This window comes from Coregonus lavaretus, assembly GCF_964263955.1.
Source record: "Coregonus lavaretus genome assembly, chromosome: 5".
Taxonomy (NCBI): Eukaryota; Metazoa; Chordata; class Actinopteri; order Salmoniformes; family Salmonidae; genus Coregonus; species Coregonus lavaretus.
In genome coordinates this window covers 59,854,217-59,876,650 of record NC_139992.1, presented here as the reverse complement: position 1 = coordinate 59,876,650, position 22,434 = coordinate 59,854,217, and the positions used below count along the sequence as shown (strand labels likewise).

Below are 22,434 nucleotides of genomic sequence, written 5' to 3'. Positions count from 1 at the left end.
CCTTCGTCACCAGGTCTCCCTTGAAAAATAAGTATTTTGATCTCATTGGGACTAAGATAGAGTTAAATAAAAATCGTAAAGGGTATCCGTGGTAGTAGGAATCCAGCCAGGGAACCCAGTCAAGGGCCCATGTTGAAGCTACAATGAAGAGAAGGCATGGTTTGGTCTTTAAGTCTTCAACAGCTGTTTAGATCCAGGGAGGAATTGCAGGGTAATCCACTGGGAGTCTGAGAAAACAAAATCCACGTGAGGTTCATATCCACAGAAAATAACAGAAAAGGCTCTTGCAACAATACCATAAACCCATGTGCACCACCATTGCTCTCTCTCTCTCTGAGCCTCCCTCTGCAATTCAGTCCTTTATCGCTCTATTTCTGTCCTTCTCTCTGATGCTCACTCATACTTCCACTTCAGTGCCCCCTCTCTTTCTCTCCCTATTCTCAGCTGTGTCTCAGCGTTATGCTCAGCCTGTGCCCAGCGGATGTATAACATGTGTTCAGGGTGGGGGTTGGGGACTGCTGACTTCATAGGTGGCACGTTCTGCTTCTGCAAGGCGGGTGAGGATAGCCATAGCATTTTGGACTATTTTAATGAGTGACCATGATAGACTTTAAAAAGTTGCCTCCAAAGCTACTTCAAAATCGTTATACTTTACATGAGAAGGGCAATTATTCTAACACTGCGTCAAAAGGTAGTTACAAGATATTTGACCAACGGTATACATTACTTTCTCTGAATTGACAGAATCAATTAAGTTTAAAAGGAATGTGTTTGACTTGTGGGTACTGCTGAGGAAGATAATGCTATGCTGTCAGGACTGAATTGGCCTCAGGTCTCAAATTATCAGAAATAAAATGATAAAATCACAGCAAACACATTACTAAAAAAAAAAAACATTATGGTCCACATATCAGCTTAATAACCTGCTTATGAATGGTTGCCCATTTGTGCACCTCATTTATTAGTCCATCTTCAGTGGAGTAGTATGATTCAATAGAAGGTGCACTGATGACGCAGTTATCTACACATTTGACAGGGCAGAGAGAGAGAGAAAGAATAACGGCTTTGGAGTATTATTAATAGTACGTTGGAAACTGATGTAAATAATCAGATCCTTTATGTCTGTATCATGTCACATGACCCTCAGATGATACACTGTCAGACTAACTCATGTCGAAAGAATCCTATGTCGCATCTATTGAAGAACTAAAAAGGCCCAAAACTCTAAAAACATTGGATTATTACAATGACATGTTTACAGTGAACATTTGATTATTAGATAGAAATGTTTATAGTGAAAATAAGGGCTATAACATTAACACCTGATATATAATATAGTATCTACAGTATATTTTTGCTATGAAATATACAGTAACAGACAACCAATGCCACGCTATCATTATGTATTTCTGCCTAGTGACTACCTAATCCACATTTTCTAGTGAGGATCTAAAAAGGGCCCTCCTTGAAAGTCCTTAGAAGGAATTGTCAACCTAGAATCTAGCATGGTTGCATTTACAGTCGTTAGGGCTATCAGAAGTGACTCACTAGGCCTAATGAGGTTAATGGGGAGGGAGGGGTGTAGATTAAGAGAGGGAGGAAAAGAGAGTGAGTGAGAGGATAGGGAGAGAGGAAAATAGCAAAAAAAGACTATGCGAGAGGGAAAGCAGAGAGAGCATGAGCGAGAGAGAGCAAGTGAGCTCGAGACAGAGACGCTTAAATGAAATTTCCCCTCTGGGAATAATACAGTACCTATCTATCTAATGCTCAATCAGTTGTTTTTTCTTTACATGAGCGAAATACATAAAAGTATAAAAGTAAGCTAATGTATGGGGACATGAGTGACAGCTGCTTAGATTTAATTAGGTAGCTTTTCAAAACAAAGTGTGGAGTGAGTGCTAACGTATTAGTTTGAGGTAGATACTGTTTGGAAGATAAATGAGCAAAAATGTGAATAGGGTTCCATGTACATGTCCATACATGTGTGTGAGTGTTTGAAGGACCAGGACACCCCTGGGCTTATGATGTGACCTACTTTGGGGCCTGATGCTCCCAAGGCTGGCAGGGAGTGTGTGTGTGTTGTGCAGTATGTAATGTACTGATGAGATGAAGCTGCATGGCTGCATTAACTGTATGACTAAGAACCTCAGCTGGACAAGATACAAAGAGATGAATGTTAAGGAATGTACAGATGCATATAAACGCTAATGCAAACAAATATAGCCTACAGTAGGAAAATTCATACCTGAAGTACACAAACCATACAAGTACATAAATTCATAAAGATGGGACATGCATACATTAAGGGTGCAACACACCAAATTCTATCTCTGGAATGCCTTGATAGCTCACACCATCAGATCCATTGTGGGCTTTCAAATGTATGTGAAACACAGACCTGGGTCAAAATAATATGTTTCCTTTCAATAACTTTAGGTGCGCTTGATTTAGCTGTGCAGGTTTTGCTACCTGCCATCACATCTTCTGGCTCCAAGGATCGTCCCTCAGAGACGTGGCCAATCACCAAACTATTTAATAAAGTTCCGTCTTTGTTGTTCATTCAGTTAAGCCTGTACTCGATTGAACTGCCCTTATGTAACCAATGAGTGAAATAATTTCGTCCCAGTTCCATCCGCTTGTCATCTGGCCAAATTTCCCTGCATGTCATCAAATGGTTAATACTGTGAGTCAGAATGGAGGGAAATAGCTACTCTCCAATGTAACACTCAAATTTCACATTGCACGGAGATACACAAAGACCATTTAAAAAAAAAAATTATTTAACCTTTATTTAACCAGGTAAGCCAGTTGAGAACAAGTTCTCATTTACAACTGCGACCTGGCCAAGATAAAGCAAAGCAGTGCGATAAAAACAACAACACAGAGTTACATATGGGGTAAAAAAACATAAAGTCAAAAAATACAACAGAAAATATATAGACAGTGTGTGCAAATGTAGCAAGTTATGGAGGTAAGGCAATAAATAGGCTATAGTGCAAAATAATTACAATTAGTATTAACACTGGAATGCTAGATGTGCAAGAGATTATGTGCAAATAGAGATACTGGGGTGCAAAAGAGCAAAATAAATAACAATATAGGGATGAGGTAGTTGGGTGGGCTAATTTCAGATGGGCTGTGTACAGGTGCAGTGATCGGTAAGGTGCTCTGACAACTGATGCTTAAAGTTAGTGAGGGAGATAAGAGTCTCCAGCTTCAGAGATTTTTGCAATTCGTTCCAGTCATTGGCAGCAGAGAACTGGAAGGAATGGCGGCCAAAGGAGGTGTTGGCTTTGGGGATGATCAGTGAGATATACCTGCTGGAGCGCAGACTACGGGTGGGTGCTGCTATGGTGACCAATGAGCTAAGATAAGGCGGGGATTTGCCTAGCAGTGATTTATAGATGGCCTGGAGCCAGTGGGTTTGACGACGAACATGTAGTGAGGACCAACCAACAAGAGCGTACAGGTCACAGTGGTGGGTAGTGTATGGGGCTTTGGAGACAAAACGGATGGCACTGTGATAGACTACATCCAATTTGCTGAGTAGAGTGTTGGAGGCTATTTTGAAAAACGCCGAAGTCAAGGATCGGTAGGATAGTCAGTTTTACGAGGGCATGTTTGGCAGCATGAGTGAAGGAGGCTTTGTTGCGAAATAGGAAGCCGATTCTAGATTTAACTTTGGATTGGAGATTCTTAATGTGAGTCTGGAAGGAGAGTTTACAGTCTAACCAGACACCTAGGTATTTAAAATTAAAACATGAATATGTGAAGATGAAATTATAAATAAGTAATTTTGTGAATTAAATGACTAGAATTACCACAATGCATGCATATCAATCAATCAATCAATTTTATTTTATATAGCCCTTCTTACATCAGCTAATATCTCGAAGTGCTGTACAGAAACCCAGCCTAAAACCCCAAACAGCTAGTAATGCAGGTGTAGAAGCACGGTGGCTAGGAAAAACTCCCTAGAAAGGCAAAACCTAGGAAGAAACCTAGAGAGGAACCAGGCTATGAGGGGTGGCCAGTCCTCTTCTGGCTGTGCCGGGTGGAGATTATAACAGAACCATGCCAAGATGTTCAAAAATGTTCATAAGTGACAAGCATGGTCAAATAATAATCAGGAATAAATCTCAGTTGGCTTTTCATAGCCGATCATTAAGAGTTGAAAACAGCAGGTCTGGGACAGGTAGGGGTTCCATAACCGCAGGCAGAACAGTTTAAACTGGAATAGCAGCAAGGCCAGGCGGACTGGGGACAGCAAGGAGTCACCACGGCCGGTAGTCCCGACGTATGGTCCTAGGGCTCAGGTCTCTCAGTTGGCTTTTCATAGCCGATCATTAAGAGTTGAAAACAGCAGGTCTGGGACAGGTAGGGGTTTCGTAGCCGCAGGCAGAACAGTTGAAACTGGAATAGCAGCAAGGCCAGGCGGACTGGGGACAGCAAGGTGTCATCATGCCCGGTAGTCCTGACGTATGGTCCTAGGGCTCAGGTTCTCAGAGAGAAAGAGAGAACGAGAGAATTAGAGAGAGCATACTTAAATTCACACAGGACACTGGATAAGACAGGAGAAGTACTCCAGGTATAACCAACTAACCCCAGCCCCCCGACACATAAACTACTGCAGCATAAATACTGGAGGCTGAGACAGGAGCGGTCCGGAGACACTGTGGCCTCATCCGAAGAAACCCCCGGACAGGGCCAAACAGGAAGGATATAACCCCACCCACTCCGCCAAAGCACAGCCCCCGCACCACTAGAGGGATATCCCCAACCACCAACTTACAATCCTGAGACAAGGCCGAGTATAGCCCACAGAGGTCTCCACCACAGCACAAACCAAGGGGGGGGCGCCAACCCAGACAGGAAGATCACGTCAGTAACTCAACCCACTCAAGTGACGCACCCCTCCCAGGGACGGCATGAAAGAGCACCAGCAAGCCAGTGACTCAGCCCCTGCAACAGGGTTAGAGGCAGAGAACCCCAGTGGAGAGGGGAACCGGCCTGGCAGAGACAGCAAGGGCTGTTCGTTGCTCCAGCCTTTCCGTTCACCTTCACACTCCTGGGCCAGACTACACTCAATCATATGACCTACTGAAGAGATATGTCTTCAGTAAAGACTTAAAGGTTGAGACCGAGTCTGCGTCTCTCACATGGGTAGGCAGACTGTTCCATAAAAATGGAGATCTATAGGAGAAAGCCCTGCCTCCCGCTGTTTGCTTAGAAATTCTAGGGACAATTAGGAGGCCTGCGTCTTGTGACCGTAGCGTACGTATTGGTATGTACGGCAGGACCAACTCGGAAAGATAGGTAGGAGCAAGCCCATGTAACGCTTTATAGGTTAACAGTAAAACCTTGAAATCAGCCCTTGCCTTAACAGGAAGCCAGTGTAGGGAAGCTAGCACTGGAGTAATATGATCAAATTTCTTGGTTCTAGTCAGGATTCTAGCAGCCGTATTTAGCACTAACTGAAGTTTATTTAGTGCTTTATCCGGGTAGCCGGAAAATAGAGCATTGCAGTAGTCTAACCTAGAAGTAACAAATGCATGGATTAATTTTTCTGCATCATTTTTGGACAGAAAATTTCTGATTTTTGCAATGTTACGTAGATGGAAAAAAGCTGTCCTTGAAACAGTCTTGATATGTTCGTCAAAAGAGAGATCAGGGTCAAGAGTAACGCCTAGGTCCTTCACAGTTTTATTTGAGACGACTTTACAACCATCAAGATGAATTGTCAGATTTAACAGAAGATCTCTTTGTTTCTTGGGACCTAGAACAAGCATCTCTGTTTTGTCCGAGTTTAAAAGTAAAAAGTTTTCAGCCCATCCACTTCCTTATGTCTGAAACACAGGCTTCTAGCGAGGGCAATTTTGGGGCTTCACCATGCTTCATTGAAATGTACAGCTGTGTGTCATCCGCATAGCAGTGAAAGTTAACATTATGTTTTCGAATAACATCCCCAAGAGGTAAAATATATAGTGAAAACAATAGTGGTCCTAAAACGGAACCTTGAGGAACACCGAAATGTACAGTTGATTTGTCGGAGGACAGACCATTCACAGAGACAAACTGATATCTTTCCGACAGGTAGGATCTAAACCAGGCCAGAACTTGTCCGTGTAGACCAATTTGGGTTTCCAGTCTCTCCAAAAGAATGTGGTGATCGATGGTGTCAAAGGCAGCACTAAGGTCTAGTAGCACGAGGACAGATGCAGAGCCTCGGTCTGACGCCATTAAAAGGTCATTTACCACCTTCACAAGTGCAGTCTCAGTGCTATGATGGGGTCTAAAACCAGACTGAAGCATTTCGTATACATTGTTTGTCTTCAGAAAGGCAGTGAGTTGCTGCGCAACAGCTTTTTCTAAAATTTTTGAGAGGAATGGAAGATTCGATATAGGCCGATAGTTTTTTATATTTTCCGGGTCAAGGTTTGGCTTTTTCAAGAGAGGCTTTATCACTGCCACTTTTAGTGAGTTTGGTACACATCCGGTGGATAGAGAGCTGTTTATTATGTTCAACATAGGAGGGCCAAGCACAGGAAGCAGCTCCTTCAGCAGTTTAGTAGGAATAGGATCCAGTATGCAGCTTGAAGGTCTAGAGGCCATGATTATTTTCATCATTGTGTCAAGAGATATAGTACTAAAACACTTAAGTGTCTCTCCCGATCCCAGGCCCTCGCAGAGCTGTGCAGATCCAGGACAGCTAAGCCCTGGAGGAATACGCAGATTCAAAGAGGAGTCCGTAATTTGCTTTCTAATGGTCATGATCTTTTCCTCAAAGAAGTTCATGAATTTATCACTGCTGAAGTGAAAGCCATCCTCTCTTGGGGAATGCTGCTTTTTAGTTAGCTTTGCAACAGTATCAAAAAGAAATTTTGGATTGTTCTTATTTTCCTCAATTAAGTTGGAAAAGTAGGATGATCGAGCAGCAGTGAGGGGTCTTCGGTACTGCACGGTACTGTCTTTCCAAGCTAGTCGGAAGACTTCCAGTTTGGTGTGGCACCATTTCCGTTCCAATTTCCTGGAAGCTTGCTTCAAAGCTCGGGTATTTTCTGTATACCAGGGAGCTAGTTTCTTATGACAAATGTTTTTCGTTTTTAGGGGTGCAACTGCATCTAGGGTATTGCGCAAGGTTAAATTGAGTTCCTCAGTTAAGTGGTTAACTGATTTTTGTCCTCTGACGTCCTTGGGTAGGCAGAAGGAGTCTGGAAGGGCATCAATGAATTTTTGTGTTGTCTGAGAATTTATAGCACGACTTTTGATGCTCCTTGGTTGGGGTCTGAGCAGATTATTTGTTGCGATTGCAAACGTAATAAAATGGTGGTCCGATAGTCCAGGATTTTGTGGAAAAACATTAAGATCTACAACATTTATTCCATGGGACAAAACTAGGTCCAGAGTATGACTGTGGCAGTGAGTAGGTCCAGAGACATGTTGGACAAAACCCACTGAGTCGATAATGGCTCCGAAAGACTTTTGGAGTGGGTCTGTGGACTTCTCCATGTGAATATTAAAATCACCAAAAATTAGAATATGATCTGCTATGACTACAAGGTCTGATAGGAATTCAGGAAACTCAGAGAGGAACGCTGTATATGGCCCAGGAGGCCTGTAAACAGTAGCTATAAAAAGTGATTGAGTAGGCTGCATAGATTTCATGACTAGAAGCTCAAAAGATGAAAACGCCATTTTTTTTTTTGTAAATTGAAATTTGCTATCGTAAATGTTAGCAACACCTCCGCCTTTGCGGGATGCACGGGGAATATGGTCACTAGTGTAACCAGGAGGTGAGGCCTCATTTAACACAGCAAATTCATCAGGCTTAAGCCATGTTTCAGTCAGGCCAATCACATCAAGATTATGATCAGTGATTAGTTCATTGACTATGACTGCCTTTGAAGTGAGGGATCTAACATTAAGTAACCCTATTTTGAGATGTGAGGTATCACGATCTCTTTCAATAATGGCAGGAATGGAGGAGGTCTTTATCCTAATAAGATTGCTAGGGTGAACACCGCCATGTTTAGTTTTGCCCAACCTAGGTCGAGGCACAGACACAGTCTCAATGGGTATGGCTGAGCTGACTACACTGACTGTGCTATTGGCAGACTCCACTAAGCTGGCAGGTTGGCTAACAGCCTGCTGCCTGGCCTGCACCCTATTTCACTGTGGGGCTAGAGGAGTTAGAGCCCTATCTATGTTGGTAGATAAGAGGAGAGCACCCCTCCAGCTAGGATGGAGTCCGTCACTCCTCAGCAGGTCAGGCTTGGTCCTGTTTGTGGGTGAGTCCCAGAAAGAGGGCCAATTATCCACAAATGTTATCTTTTGGGAGGGGCAGAAAACAGTTTTCAACCAGCGATTAAGTGCTGAGACTCTGCTGTAGAGCTCGTCACTTCCCCTAACTGGGAGGGGGCCAGAGACAATTACTCGATGCCGACACATCTTTCTAGCTGATTTACACGCTGAAGCTATGTTGCACTTGGTGACCTCTGACTGTTTCATCCTAACATCGTTGGTGCCGACGTGGATAACAATATCTCTATACTCTCTACACTCGCCAGTTTTAGCTTTAGCCAGCACCATCTTTAGATTAGCCTTAACGTCGGTAGCCCTGCCCCCTGGTAAACAGTGTATGATCGCTGGGTGATTCGTTTTAAGTCTAATACTGCGGGTAATGGAGTCGCCAATGACTAGGGTTTTCAATTTGTCAGAGCTAATGGTGGGAGCCTTCGGAGTCTCAGACCCCGTAACGGGAGGAGTAGAGACTAGAGAAGACTCAGACTCAGACTCCGACTCGCTACATAATGGGGAAAACCGGTTGAAGGTTTCTGTCGGCTGAATGAGCGACACCGGTTGAGCATTCCAACAGTATTTCCCTCCAGAAGCCATGAGAAAGTTGTCCGGCTGCGGGGACTGTGCGGGGGGATTTATACTAACGTTACTGTCTGTACTTACTGGTGGCACAGACGCTGTTTCTTCCTTTCCTACACTGATATTACCCTTGCCTAACGATTGCGTCTGAAGCTGGGCTTGTAGCACAGCTATTCTCGCCGTAAGGCGAGAATTCTCCTGTATATTATGAGTACAGCGACTGCAATTAGAAGACATCATGTTAATGTTACTACTTAGCTTCGGCTGTTGAAGATGTTGATGAACCATGTCCAGATAAAGCGTCCGGAGTGAAAAAGTTGAATAAGGGAAAAAAGTTGCGATGGAAAAAAGGAAAATAACGTAAAGTTGGCAGCTAAAACGCACAGGAAAATGACTCTTCTGTCTCGGGATAAACGTCCGGGGTGAAAAAGTTTAACGAAAAAAGATGAGTGAGGACAAAACTAAAAAGTTGGTAAATTTGTTGAACACAGAGATTGATTAAACGTTTATTAAAAGTAAAACGTGAATAGTTTGGCAGGGAGCCAAGTAGCAACAAACAGCACAGCAGCACGGAGACAATGCGGAAGCGAGACGGAAGTCACGTGTTTAGTCTCAGTGACATCACACACACACAGGCTAGACAGGGTGCATACAGTACATATCACTCTTGTAGCCAAGCTATACTGAACAAAGATTATAAACACAACATGCAACAATTTCATAGATTTGAAATAAATTCATTAGGCCCTAATTTATGGATTTTACATGACTGGGAATACAGATATGCATGCATCTGTTGGTCAATACCTTAATACCAATACCATAAATGGGCCTCACAATGGACCTCAGGATCTCGTCACAGTATTTTTGTGCATTCAAATTGCTATCGATAAAATGCAACTGTGTTCATTGTCTGTAGCTTATACCTGCCCATTCCATAACCCCACCGCCACCATGGGGCACTCTGTTCATAACGTTGACATCAGCAAACCACTCGCCCACACAACGCCATACACGTGGTCTGCGGTTGTGAGGCAGGTTGGACGTACTGCCAAATTCTCTAAAGCGATGTTTGAGGCGGCTTATGGTAGAGAAATTCTCTGGCAACAGCTCTGGTGGACATTCCTGCAGTCAGCATGCAAATTGCACGCTCCCACAAAACCTGAGACATCTGTGACATTGTGTTGTGTGACAAAACTGCACAATTTAGAGTGGCCTTTTATTGTCCCCAGCACAAGCTGCACCTGTGTAATGATCATGCTGTTTAATCAGCTTCTTGATATGCCACACCTGTCAGGTGGATGGATTATCTTGGCAAAGGAGAAATGCTCATTAACAGGGATGTAAACACACGTGTGCCCAAAATATGAGAGAAATAATATTTTTGTGCGTATGGAACATTTCTGCAATCTTTTATTTCAGCTCATGAAACATGGGACCAACACTTTACGTTGTGTTTATATTTTTGTTCAGTATAGATGAATTGAATTGGCATACATATTGTAATTAGTTGAATGTATAGTGAAAGAGCATGCAAAAACTATTCCCCAAAATAGTGTGCTGGACATTAGAATATATTATGTAGAATGGCTTAAGCACCACCCCTAAATGTAACCCTGTCATTGACCACTTTGGGAGTGAGCCATTTCCATCAACCTGGTAATATTAAATCCAATCACAAAAGGCAATAACATAAACAGACAAATGTCTATGCGTTTTGACACATCTCTGCGAAGGACTATACCATGCCAAACAGTGTGCTCGTTTGTTTGTCTGAAGGTGGCCAGAACTTTCCTGGCAGACACTAGACCACGTCTTACAACGCGAGCTGTGTACACACCTTGGTCTACACAGTTATTTTTTTTACTCTCATTGAGTCCAATGTTAATGGTAGTTTTAGAGTTTTGAACATGAGAATGTTACAGAATGCACCTTTAATATATTTCATTATTCTTTTTTGTACAATTATAAACAATTATACGAAAATAGTAAAGTTATAGTAAAGTCATCATGTTTATTCTTTACAGATTAGTAGAAGTCAAATAAAGAAGGATTAACCTGTTAATAGAGCAATAAATTGCAACATTTTGCAGCACTTTCGGTGTTATTCTGAATTGAGATATGCACGCTTATCAAAGAAATTTGCGCACGTCTCCCATTGACATCGTTGAATGATTTACAAAAAAGTAAAAAGGTAATTTGGCCATTTTGAGTCTTGATAAGTACTTATATTAAGACAATCACAGTTAAGGTCTATGGCGTTGATGTTTTCAACCATGATCACCACACTAAATAAGATGCTCTGTACAATATCCTTGTTCAGATGTGCTACATCAAATCCAGAGCCCACAGATTCAAAACTGTTGTGTAATAGTCGTGCATTTGTGCAATTCATACGCTGTAAACCTTGCTGATAACAGCTTGCATGTCCTTTTACATTATTCGTTCAATCAACCTGAATAATACAAAACGTTGAGGTTTTGTAGTAAAGTTTGGAAGGTTACATGTGTACCCTGCTCCGTTCTTTCCAGAACTCTGCAATGCCCAATGACAAAGCTCTCTCTGCCAGGACTCTGCACTCACGGGGCGTGAACCCCACCAGTGCCGTGCCCTTAGTGGCCACCCCCTGCCGTCCTGCCAGCTCTGCCACCCTGGCTGTGATAAGAGATGCCGGGGCATGGCAGTATAGCTGCCCACCAATACTGAAGGTGGGCCATGGCTCTTCCCTCTCCCCAACCTGGCTAGGAGGGTTCCCCTTTATGCTCTCCACATTGCAGGCTATCTCCACGGCACCCTCATGTGGCAGGGCCAGCACTTGCACCCCTGGTAGGCCCCCAGGAGTAGACTCCCTAATCGCCATGGCGACGCTGCGCCCCAGAGCCAGGTCCTGGGTGTCGATGGTGACGTTGCAGTTCATGACGTAGGGACTAGCTCCGATACCTGCATGGCAAAGGTGAGGTCAAAGGTCAGAAGATTAAACAAAAAGTCACAAGATGGTGTGAACAAAAGGGTACTGAGATGCAGTTATTTACAAATGTGCCCAATTAGTGGTTACTGGGTACCCTCTCTCTGTGCTATGCTTCATGAGAGTGTAATGTGGGGGCACTGAGGGCTTGTCATCAGAATGAAACATGCAAATCTAACCTAACCCTATGTTTTAAAAATCACCTTGCATTTCATCCCATGATATCTCAGTATTTGCGTGCACAGGACATCCGCTAAGCCCTAAGCGGGTGCTAACCTGTGAGGCCATATCGTTTCTGTGGCAGGGGCCCCATGTCTGGTCGGCTGGCTCCTGTGTCTGGATTCTTCCTGAACCAGCCCATCTCCTTGCGTCTCTGCGCCAGGCCTCGGTGCTGGGGTAAGTCCGCCCAGCCAAAGAAGAAAGCACTGGTGCCACTGACCCGTTCAGTCAGCCCAGCAGCCACCGCTGGACAGGGTGAGAGGATGGGTTAACACATACCTTACATACAGTGCCTTCAGAAAGTATTCACACCCCTTGACTTTTTCCACATGTTGTGTTACAGCCTGAATTTAAAATGGATTGGACACACAATACCTCATAATGTCAAAGTGGAATTATGTTTTTATAAATTAATTAAAAATGAAAAGCTGAAATGTCTTGAGTCAATAGGTATTCAACCCCTAAAAATAAAATAAAATAAAAATAATAAAATAAAATAAAGTATTCAACCCCTTTGTTATGGCAAGCCTAAATAAGTTCAGGAGTAAACATTTGCTTAATAAGTCACATAATAAGTTGCATGTACAATAACAGTGTTTAACATGATTTTTGAATGAGTGCCTCATCTCTGTACCTCACACATACAATTATCTGTAAGGTCCCTCAGTCAAGCAGTGAATTTCAATCACAGATTCAACATCAAAGACCAGGGAGGTTTTCCAATGCATCGCAAAGAAGGGCAACCATTGGTTGATGGGTAAAAAAAAAAAGCAGACATTTAATATCCCTTTGAGCATGGTGAAGTTATTAATTACACTCTGGATGGTGTATCAGTACACCCAGTCACTACAAAGATACAGGCGTCCTTCCTAACTCAGTTGCCGGAGAGGAAGGAAACTGCTTAGGGATTTCACCATGAGGCCAATGGTGACTTTAAAACAGTTACAGAGTTTAATGGCTGTGATATGAGAAAATTGAGGATGGATCAACAACATTGTAGTTAATCCACAATACTAATGTATTTGACAGAGTGAATAGAAGGAAACCTGTACAGAATCAAAAATATTCCAAAACATGCATCCTGTTTGCAACAAGGCACTAAGTTATTTGGCATATCTTGTTGCTTGCTAGCTACTCTGTTGACAGTTTGACAAGAATATGTGGTAGCCAATTAGCTTGTTAATTGTTTACAAACAAATTAGTGAATGTGCTAGAAACTAAACAGCCATCTTAGCTAGCTAATTGACTGCAGTAGCTAGCCAAAAATGACTTGTTTTAAAAGTTGGATAATTTGATCCTTTGAGGCTTTAAAGGTGTTCTTACACTATGATTTTGAACATTCAAAGCAACTGGGAAACATCCATGGCAGGCATTGTTGTCACTTTATCTTGCTACATAGCTTCTGAGTGATAGGAAGCAGGAGCACCACCACCAATCAGCCTACACCACTGCTCACACACCCGCCGTTACTATGACAACTAGCGTAGACATGTCAGCAAATGACTGCTGTCTCACACACAAATCCGATTTGGTCACTTGTAAATTGCTGTTTGGGAAGTCAATATTCCAAAACAAACTGATTTGAGCATTAAGGCCTGCAGTGTGAACAAGGCGAGACTTACAGCTGTAATTGCTGCTAAAGGTGCTCCTACAAAGTATTGACTCAGGGGTGTGAATACTTATGTAAATGAGATATTTCTGTATTTAATTTTCAATAAATTCGCAAAAATATGTTTTCACTTTCTCATTATCGGGTATTGTGTGTAAATGGGTGAGAAAAAACATATTGAATCAATTTTGAATTCAGGCTGTAACACAACAAAATGTGGAATAAGTCAAGAGGCATGAATACTTTCTGAAGGCTCTGTACATACACAATGCACATGTATACAGCATACAGCATAATGACTGAGAAGAGAGAAAGAGGGGGCCAAATCCTTAAAGTGTACACACATGCATACAGGCACACACACACCTCTAGCTTCCTTGGCACAGTCCCCCAGTCCCACCTCCTCTCCCAGAGGGTAGAGGGGCACCAGGTCCACAGCGCCCATTGTTGGGTGGCCCCCTGCATAGGCACTCATGTCAATCAGCCCACAGGCCTGCTCACACGCAGACAGCACTGCCTCCCCTACAACAGAAAAACATTGACAACGCCTTCTATTATTGGAATGACACAAGTGAAATCAGGGTTCAGTTATTGGTTAAATTAGGGTGCTTAGTTCCTGGTCTGCTTGAAAAATGTTTAAGCAGCCATGTTCAGGGGTTACCACTGCCCCTCATAAGAGTAAAAGATTGTTGGAGGATAATGAAGACCGTTGCAAAGTACTTGTCATATTTATTGTAACATTGTGATCCTGAACAAAGCCTGTAGGAAATGTCCCTTAGTGTAGTTGTTGTTTTTCCCCAATAAAAGGACAGAGACTCACTGATGCAGTCAATACTGGCCACGATGGTGATGACAGAGCGGTTGTAGTCTTGGTCATTAAAGATGTTGAGCACTGTTGTCCCTTCTCGCCGTCCGCCTGACAAGATGCATACAATGGGAAAGATGCATAAATCCATGAAGAAACCATCCTATTTTGTTAAATACTAACTATTGTTCACTCATATCACTATGTTACTACTGTATAAGCAGTGAACAATGTAACATTTTTACAGGGGTAACTCACCATTACTGTCAAATACAGCTGCCCTGGCCACTGTTTCCACCAATTCCTTCCTGCGGGCTTCTGAGACATTGAGGAGGCAGGCGACCAGACGCTGGCCCATGGCACTATGAGCCATCCCCCTGAAGGAACCCATGTCACTGAACTTTAGGTAGGCTGAATTTGCAGTGGTCCATTTCACCAGGTACAATTGTAGCTAAGCACCATTTATTTGACAACTGTACTGTATTTCCTTGGGTCTCTACTATATTCTGATGCTTGAAAAGTGTTCACTTTGGGATAACCTGTCTTACTCCATTTAAATACAACTTAATGGAGAAATTTAACATTTTCATCCCAAAAATGTCAATATGTCTACAACATTCTGTAGCAAACTGCAGCTCAGTGATCAGAAAGTAGGGGATATCTCGCCATCATAACATAAACAACATAGCAAACATAAACATGGAGTACAATTATTATTATTATTTTGTTGAAAAAAATACAAACGTATTCGTCTCAAAGGAATATCCCACTTGAAACTTTGAATGTTGTCATCAACCGATATGCTAAAAGTCCAAACATGGTCAATGCAGTTACACAAGACGAGAAAGCAAGCACAGTTCATAAATGCATTAATGAACATATAAAACATGACATGCTAAACATCTCTCGTGTGCGGGGTTGATATGTAGACATTATGTCATACTTGCGTTCTAATAACCACGAAAATTGACAACGCTTTCAGTCGATCACGTGTCTAGTGTAAAGCGAAAAATGTATACCATTTGCAAAATCATACAAAGGTAAAACTTCTTGTTCTTCTTCTTCTTCTTCTTCTTCTTCAGTGGGGTTTATCGGCGGTTGGCATCCAACGTTATGGTGCATTACCGCCGCCTACTGTACTGGAGTGTGGGCCAGAGACAGGGAGAAACTAAATCCTACCTGCCAGCCCCGTTGCTCTTAAAAAAAGATAACAAAATATTTGAGACTACATCTAATGACGTTCTACTCAATAAACTAATTTCCTGTATCCCCTTCTCCCTCATACTAGATCTCATCATCTCTCTTTCCCCCTGATACTGCCCACACTGTAGGAATACATGCTCCACGGTCTCTGTTTCCTGACAATAATCACACTTTCCTGTTGGATGCTTTCCCATCACATGTCTTATTCAACTGGCTGTGTCCCACCCTTAATCTTGTAAAAATAGCCTCCTCTCTTCTGTCCCTTCCTGCCGTCCTCCTCTCTCCATCTCTGCACCATCACTGTATATATCAGTCTTTTTGCCTCTGCCTTGCTAATTGTGGTCCTCTGTAGCTCAATTAATAGAGCATGGAACTTGTAACGCCAGGGTATTGGGTTTGATCCCCGGGACCACCCATATGTAAAAATGTATGTACACATGACTGTAAGTCGCTTTGGATAAAAGCGTCTGCTAAATGGTATATTATTATTATTGAAACTTCAACATCCCCTAAAGATAAAAACCAAAGAACGTACAGTATATGAAGAACGCCTCCTCAGAAGTAGGCATGTGCACAAACTCGATTCGACCTTGCACTCCTAAGCGACGCATAAAAAAATAAAAAATAATAATAATACTTTGGCAAAGCCTCAAGTCTGTAAAAGTTAGTGCACTGTGTTTGGGAACAGAAGAATGTGTTGAGATCAGATGTTTAATCGATGAGAATGGGCGGCAGGTAGCTTAGTGGTTAAGAGCATTGTGCCAGTAATCGAAAGGTCGCTGGTTCTAATCCCCGAGCCGACTAGGTGAAAAATCTGTCGATGTGCCCTTGAGCAAGGCACTTAACCCTAATTGCTCCTGTAAATCGCTGTCGATAAGAGCGTCTGCTAAATGACTAAAATGTAAATGTATGATAGACAGAAACTGCTTATCCAATAGAAATCAGTCGTCGCTAGTTACCAAAGTCATAAACACCGCCCATTTCTACAATTCTCTGCTTAAAATTGGATTTAAAACCTAACCTTAAATTAATACCAAAAAGCTAATTTTTGATCACATTAATTTTTACAATATAGACAATTTTGACTTCGTGGCTGTGGTAACTAGTGGAAACCATAGAAATCCCCGATCACACTTGTAAGCAATGTAATGGCGACGTTGGCTAGCTAAGCTCATGCACAAAAACACGTCATCGGGGGCTAATGGTCGTTTCGCGCCAAACTGCGCATGTGCAGGCCGTCAACTCAAAGGCACTCCTTCGATATACAAGTTTTTGATGAAAACGTGTCAGTTTGTCACTTTCACGAGGTTTGAGTAATAACATGTTCAAGTATTTAAGACATTGGCTCGAATCTAAGTTGTGCCTTTAGATTTCGAGAAAATTAACAACTAAGGAAGATTTTTTCACTTCTCTCATTGACTTCTCAAACCGCAAACCCCGGCCTGGTCTGCTTCGCAAGCGTTCCCGGAAGTCTCTTGTGACGTTGTACCTCTGGGTTTAGAAACTCCGTGGTAAACTCAACCTTCAACCACAGAGGCAACATCGCGAAAGCATGCGAAACAGACCAGGCCAGGGTTTGGGGTTTCAGAAGTCAATTAGAGAAGTGACAAATTCTTCCTTAGTTGTTCATTTTCTCGAAATCTAAAAGCACAACCTAGAGTCGAGTCGCCAACCTCATGAAAGTGACAAACTGACACGTTGTCATTTCCATCAAAAACAACTTTTTGAAGGACTGCCTTTGATTTGACGGTCTGCACATGCGCAGTTCGGCGCGAGACGACAGTTTAGACCCGATTACGTGTTTCTGCGCATGAGCTTAGCTAGCCAAAGTCACCATGACATCGCCTACTACAAGCGTGATCGGGGATTTCTATTGGAGAAGCAGCTTCTGCCCATCTTCATACTGTACTGTCTTTGCTTCAATTTAAGAACTATAAAAATATGTGAACATGCGCAATTCGTATTTTGCTTACGGGAACTGGATGAGGCCGGGCTGGTTCTCGTGCTGACGTCCTTTGTAAACAGCGACACGTGGAGGACCACAATGCAAAGACAACAACAGTACCACATTAACATCACCCAGGTTGACAAAATTATCACCGTCCAGGATAAACAACGATGTTTTTGAGGAGGATATACAACGAAATAAGGTAGAAAGTTGTTTGACTATTTTGTCGGTATTGCATCGTTTTGCACGTTCATTGTCTATGATGGCGTATGTCAGTCTCGGATGCTGTATGTTAAAGTTAGCTGGCTATGCATTTGCGTCTAGACTACAGTAATCCGGTTTTAGCCCACATGATAACCGCTCGTGGAGTTGCAACTGGCTTTCGTTGTGCAGCCAAAGCAATGAGCGCTGCAGCAGGTTCATCGTACTTCCAGGCTCCAGAACTTTGTCTGCCTGGAGTCCAGGAAACACGCCCTGGGTGCCCGCCGCGAGTGCGGAGACTGGTCGACATACCGGGATGCGAACCGGACCGAGTCAACGACTTGCTTCTACTCAGTACTTCGGAGTCACAGGGACAGTGCGGTTCAGCCACCGAGGCCTCCGAAGAACGCAGTGCACATGTTGTGTTTTTCCCTGGAGACATACAGGTGAGGTGTGGGCGTTGTCAGGCAGGACATTTGAATATCACTTATTTCGCCATCAAAGGAACATTTTAAGCTATTTGTCATTACATGATGCAGCTTGGTAACGTTATACACTTATTCCAATTGATGCCAAGCATTCGGTTAAAGGGCCGTTGTGTAGCTAGCCTATAATCCTGTTAGCTAAATTGGTTACAGTTATGGTTGTTTACATTTCAAGTGGAGTGTCGAATTCACATAATCATGCCCACAAATAATTAAATTCATTCCAAGAGTCCCAACAGGCTAGCCTACTTCAATGTTATTATTCCAAGTGTGTCTTAGTATTTCCGAGGGCTTTTTTGTATTCTTGGGATGTTGCGAGTGGGATGCTCATCGATTGTTAATGAATGTGTTCATTGTATGCAAACCCCTCAACCTGGTCACATAGGGACCACTCTTTCACCAGATGTGTGGAACACCATTGAGAGGAGGATAGTTGAAAAACTGGTGAAGTAAGCTAGGTCTTCTACCCAAGGACCAAAGAAAGAGGTCAGATTTGAGCCTTGGTGGAAGGGGTAGCCTATTTTCAGTCAGAATTAGTTTATGGTCATTGTTAGGCAAACTGCATGACAGGTCTTGTCTGCCAATTGATGCGGTTGTAATCGAGTTGCCATGGTGCACAAAAACATGAACCCTTCTTAAGCTGCTCTAAGCCAGGTGACTCACCCCATCTTTCTCTCTCTCTCCATCCTCGGCCCCTCTCTTCTGTCTATCTCCCCCACTCTCACCCCCATCTGTCTATTTCCCTTTTCACTGACCCCCTCTGTCCACCTCTCCTTTTCCCCCACCTCTCTCACCTCCACACAACCCACTCCTCCCATCTATATCCTACACCCCTGTTCCTCTGTCCATCTCCTCCCTCTCTCATCCCTAGAACTTCCAGCAGGAGATGTCGCTCCAGCCGGAGGGGGCGCAGTGGCTGTCCTGGAGCCTGGAGAACGTCGCCCTCACCCTGGGTCGTCGCTTCCCTGACCGCCACGTGTGGGTGATCCGAGCCTCCCGCATGTACCTGCACAAGTTCAGCTGCTACCACAACTTTGTGGAGAGCAACCTGTTTGGAGCGCCCGAGCACTCACCTGACTACGGAGCATTTCGCCACCTCAGGTGTTCCATCTCGTAATGTTTTATTCTAGCACTGTGATTGTCGCTAACACTCACTACCAACCTATGTTATTTTTATGCTGTTCTCTCAATTTACTGTAAATTACTTTAGATAATCTGCCAAATGACTGAATTGTAACTGTGATTGTAGGGCACTGCTGAGCAACGGCATGGAGCAAGCTGGCTTGCCTAACCCCCTCCCGCTTCAAGGGGGCGGCGACAAAGTCACCCCTGGTTTCTCCTTGGCCGTGGTGGGCTTCAGCAAAGGCTGCGTGGTGCTCAACCAGATGGTGTACGAGCTTGCGAGGGCGCGGGCTGACCCGGAGCTGGGGCCATTTGTGGAGCGCCTCTCAGACATGTACTGGCTGGACGGCGGCCACCCGGGAGGCAGCGAGACCTGGGTGACTGACAAGCGGGCGCTGGGGGAACTGGCAGCCAGCGGGGTTGCGGTCCACGCCCACGTGACACCGTACGAGGTACGTGACCCCATGCGGGCCTGGGTGGGCCGCGAGCATGGGTGCTTTGTCAAGAAACTTGAGGACCTAGGCGCCCGACTCAGCCAGAAGCTGCACTTTGAGGATGAGCCCGCATCCATCGAGAACCACTTCCGGATCATCCAGGATTTCTGAGGTGTTCGTTCATTCCTGACTGTCTATTGGCATGCAAAGTAAAAAAAAACTGGCAAAGCTTGATTCACGCTTATGATTTGAACTGCAAAATTCTGGTTTAATGCAAGGGGCTAAAGCTAGTTGAGTCTCATTTCATCCCTTTCAGTTCTTCCTTTCGTGCAGAAGTCAATCTCACTGTCCCCATCTTCCTGGACCTCATATTTCATGATCTATGATATCTTTAATAGCCAAGAATGCAGATTCCGATTGGAATGCTTTGCCCTTATCTAGACACCCCTCAGTCATTTCTCCTAGGAATTTATTTCCTTACTACTACAGATTGGCCTACATCATTGACAAAGTTTGCATATTGTACTTAAATAAGGGATATTTTTTATGTGAAAATCTGAAAGAATGCAACTTTAAAGACTGACATTAAGTATGTAGGACAAAATCAAACCTTTGATAAAAAAATGCCAAAGCATCTTTTGGCTGAAAGTGAGCAGAGGTTATTTGCAGTGTCTCACGCTGTTGCTCTGATGTCTGTAATCTCGTAAAGTCTTATGATATAATAGACACTATTGAATGTTAAAGTACGATGAACCTCATTGAGATACTCTTGAATTTCTGTCCTCAACCTCCCCTTTAAAAAGAGATTCTCCGGTACTTTTGTATACTTTTTAGCCAGTAGTTCTGAAAGTAGCACTCACGAGCCAGAAGTGGTGCCTAAAATTGCGTACTACGTCACATACTGTATGTGCAGATATGTGCACCACTTCATTGCTCTCTCTCGCTCTGCTGTGTGCATCTTGCGAGCTGTCACTCAAATGGCGAGGGGCTGAAGCTCATTGGCTAGAACTCCAATTGCTAGGGGGCTGGCCCACGTGTGGGGAAAATGGCACCACACAACATCCAGTAAACAGTCGCTTTCAAACTAGGGATTTCGTGTCTAGTTTAGAAACAGTAATTCTGCTCATAGATTATGCATGTATGAACTACACTGAAACATCCAGGCCAAAGCGGGAGGTTTAAAAAAATACTTACTAGTCGCCAAAGTTCCAGAGCATGTCTTTAAGATTGAGGGTCAGACCTGTCAATTGTCAGATTATCTAAGCTTGATTGTAACCTTTGCCTTTTTGTGAAATACTAAACATTGATCGTAATCTAAAAGTAGATTTGATCTGACCCCACTGTCCATGTCCGATGTGGTTGAGTAAGTTTTATTTTCTTGCAATATTTCAGTGGCAACAGTTGACTATTCCTCAAGTGCACCAGGTCCTTCCATTGAACATTTTCTTGATGTCAAGTGACATACTGTGGTGACTTGGAGTGGGCCTTTCTCTCTCACCAAGGAACACTTGGTGGTGTTTGTGCGGAACAACTACATTTCCTGATATTGTTTGAATGTCCTGTAACTTCTTGTAAATTGACTTATGTTCAGTGATGGACTTTGAGTTGGAGGTTAGCTTAAATTAATCTTGCAGGCTGTTGTTCAGCATGCATAATGCATTCTAATAGACTAGAGGGATTTCTCTTGGTAAGCTTAGAGCTGCTTTTGCACTACCATTCTGGATTTCTGGTGATGATTGTTGTTTCAATGTCTACTCAAATGCAATGAATGTACTTTCTACTTCATAGCCATTCAATTTTTTAAAATGCTGTTGTTTTTAAGACATGTTATTCCATAGCTGTTCTTGTATGATTTGTTCATTTAGAAAAAATCTTAACTCTTAAAAGAAACCATACTGTTGGAATGTGTGTATAGTGGTTCTTTCGCAGTCATAAAAAGCACATTTTATATTTGTGAATGCTTGAATACACATAGCTGCATGCATGTCTGGCACACAGCAATCATGATGAAAAGAGCATTTTAAGGTACACTACATGACCAAAAGTATGTGGACACCTGCTCATCGAACATCTCATTCCAAAAACATGGGCATTAAAATAGAGTTGGTCCCCCCTTTGCTGCTATAACAGCTTCCACTCTTCTGGGAAGGCTTTCCACTACATGTTGGAACATTGCTGCGGGCCATTCAGCCACAAGAGCATTATTGAGGTCGGGCAGGGCTCACTAATGCGAGGTGTTCGTTGGGGTTAAGATCAGGGCTCTGTGCAGGCCAGTCAAGTTCTTCCACACCAATCTCGACAAATCATTTCTGCATGGACCTCGCTTTGTGCACGGGGGCATTGCCATGCTGAAACAGGAAAGGGCCTGCCACAAAAGTTGGAAGCACAGAATCATCTAGAATGTCATTGCATGTAGCATTAAGATTTCCCTTCACTGGAACTAAGGGGCCTAGCCCGAACCATGAAAAACAACCCCAGACCATTATTCCTCCTTCACCAAACTTTACAGTTGGCACTATGCATTCGGGCATGTAGCGTTCTCCTGGCATCCGCCAAACCCAGATTT

General features: G+C 43.3%; 2 protein-coding genes across 7 annotated transcripts; one reads left to right on the top strand and one right to left on the bottom strand.

The window, feature by feature from the left end:
- Window positions 1-10,877: 10,877 nt before the first annotated feature.
- Window positions 10,878-17,675, bottom strand: ftcdnl1 (formiminotransferase cyclodeaminase N-terminal like 1). Of its 6 annotated transcripts, none has more exons than XM_084162463.1 (6): window positions 17,652-17,675; window positions 14,734-14,852; window positions 14,491-14,586; window positions 14,037-14,192; window positions 12,119-12,307; window positions 10,878-11,817 (listed from the first exon to the last, which is right to left on the bottom strand). In XM_084162463.1, the coding sequence occupies exons 2-6, from the start codon at window positions 14,846-14,848 to the stop codon at window positions 11,378-11,380; spliced, it is 996 nt and encodes a 331-aa protein (XP_084018589.1). In that variant the 5' UTR covers window positions 14,849-14,852; window positions 17,652-17,675; the 3' UTR covers window positions 10,878-11,377. The 6 variants fall into 6 exon arrangements, with proteins under 6 accessions (XP_084018589.1, XP_084018587.1, XP_084018590.1 ...); XM_084162461.1 differs by lacking the exon at window positions 17,652-17,675 and adding an exon at window positions 15,495-15,572; XM_084162464.1 differs by lacking the exon at window positions 17,652-17,675 and adding an exon at window positions 15,419-15,558.
- cUnh2orf69 (chromosome Un C2orf69 homolog) lies at window positions 17,205-21,770 on the top strand. Its single transcript, XM_084162469.1, has 3 exons — window positions 17,205-18,273; window positions 19,184-19,413; window positions 19,562-21,770. The coding sequence occupies exons 1-3, from the start codon at window positions 17,935-17,937 to the stop codon at window positions 20,037-20,039; spliced, it is 1,047 nt and encodes a 348-aa protein (XP_084018595.1). The 5' UTR covers window positions 17,205-17,934; the 3' UTR covers window positions 20,040-21,770.
- The last annotated feature ends 664 nt before the right edge of the window (window positions 21,771-22,434 follow it).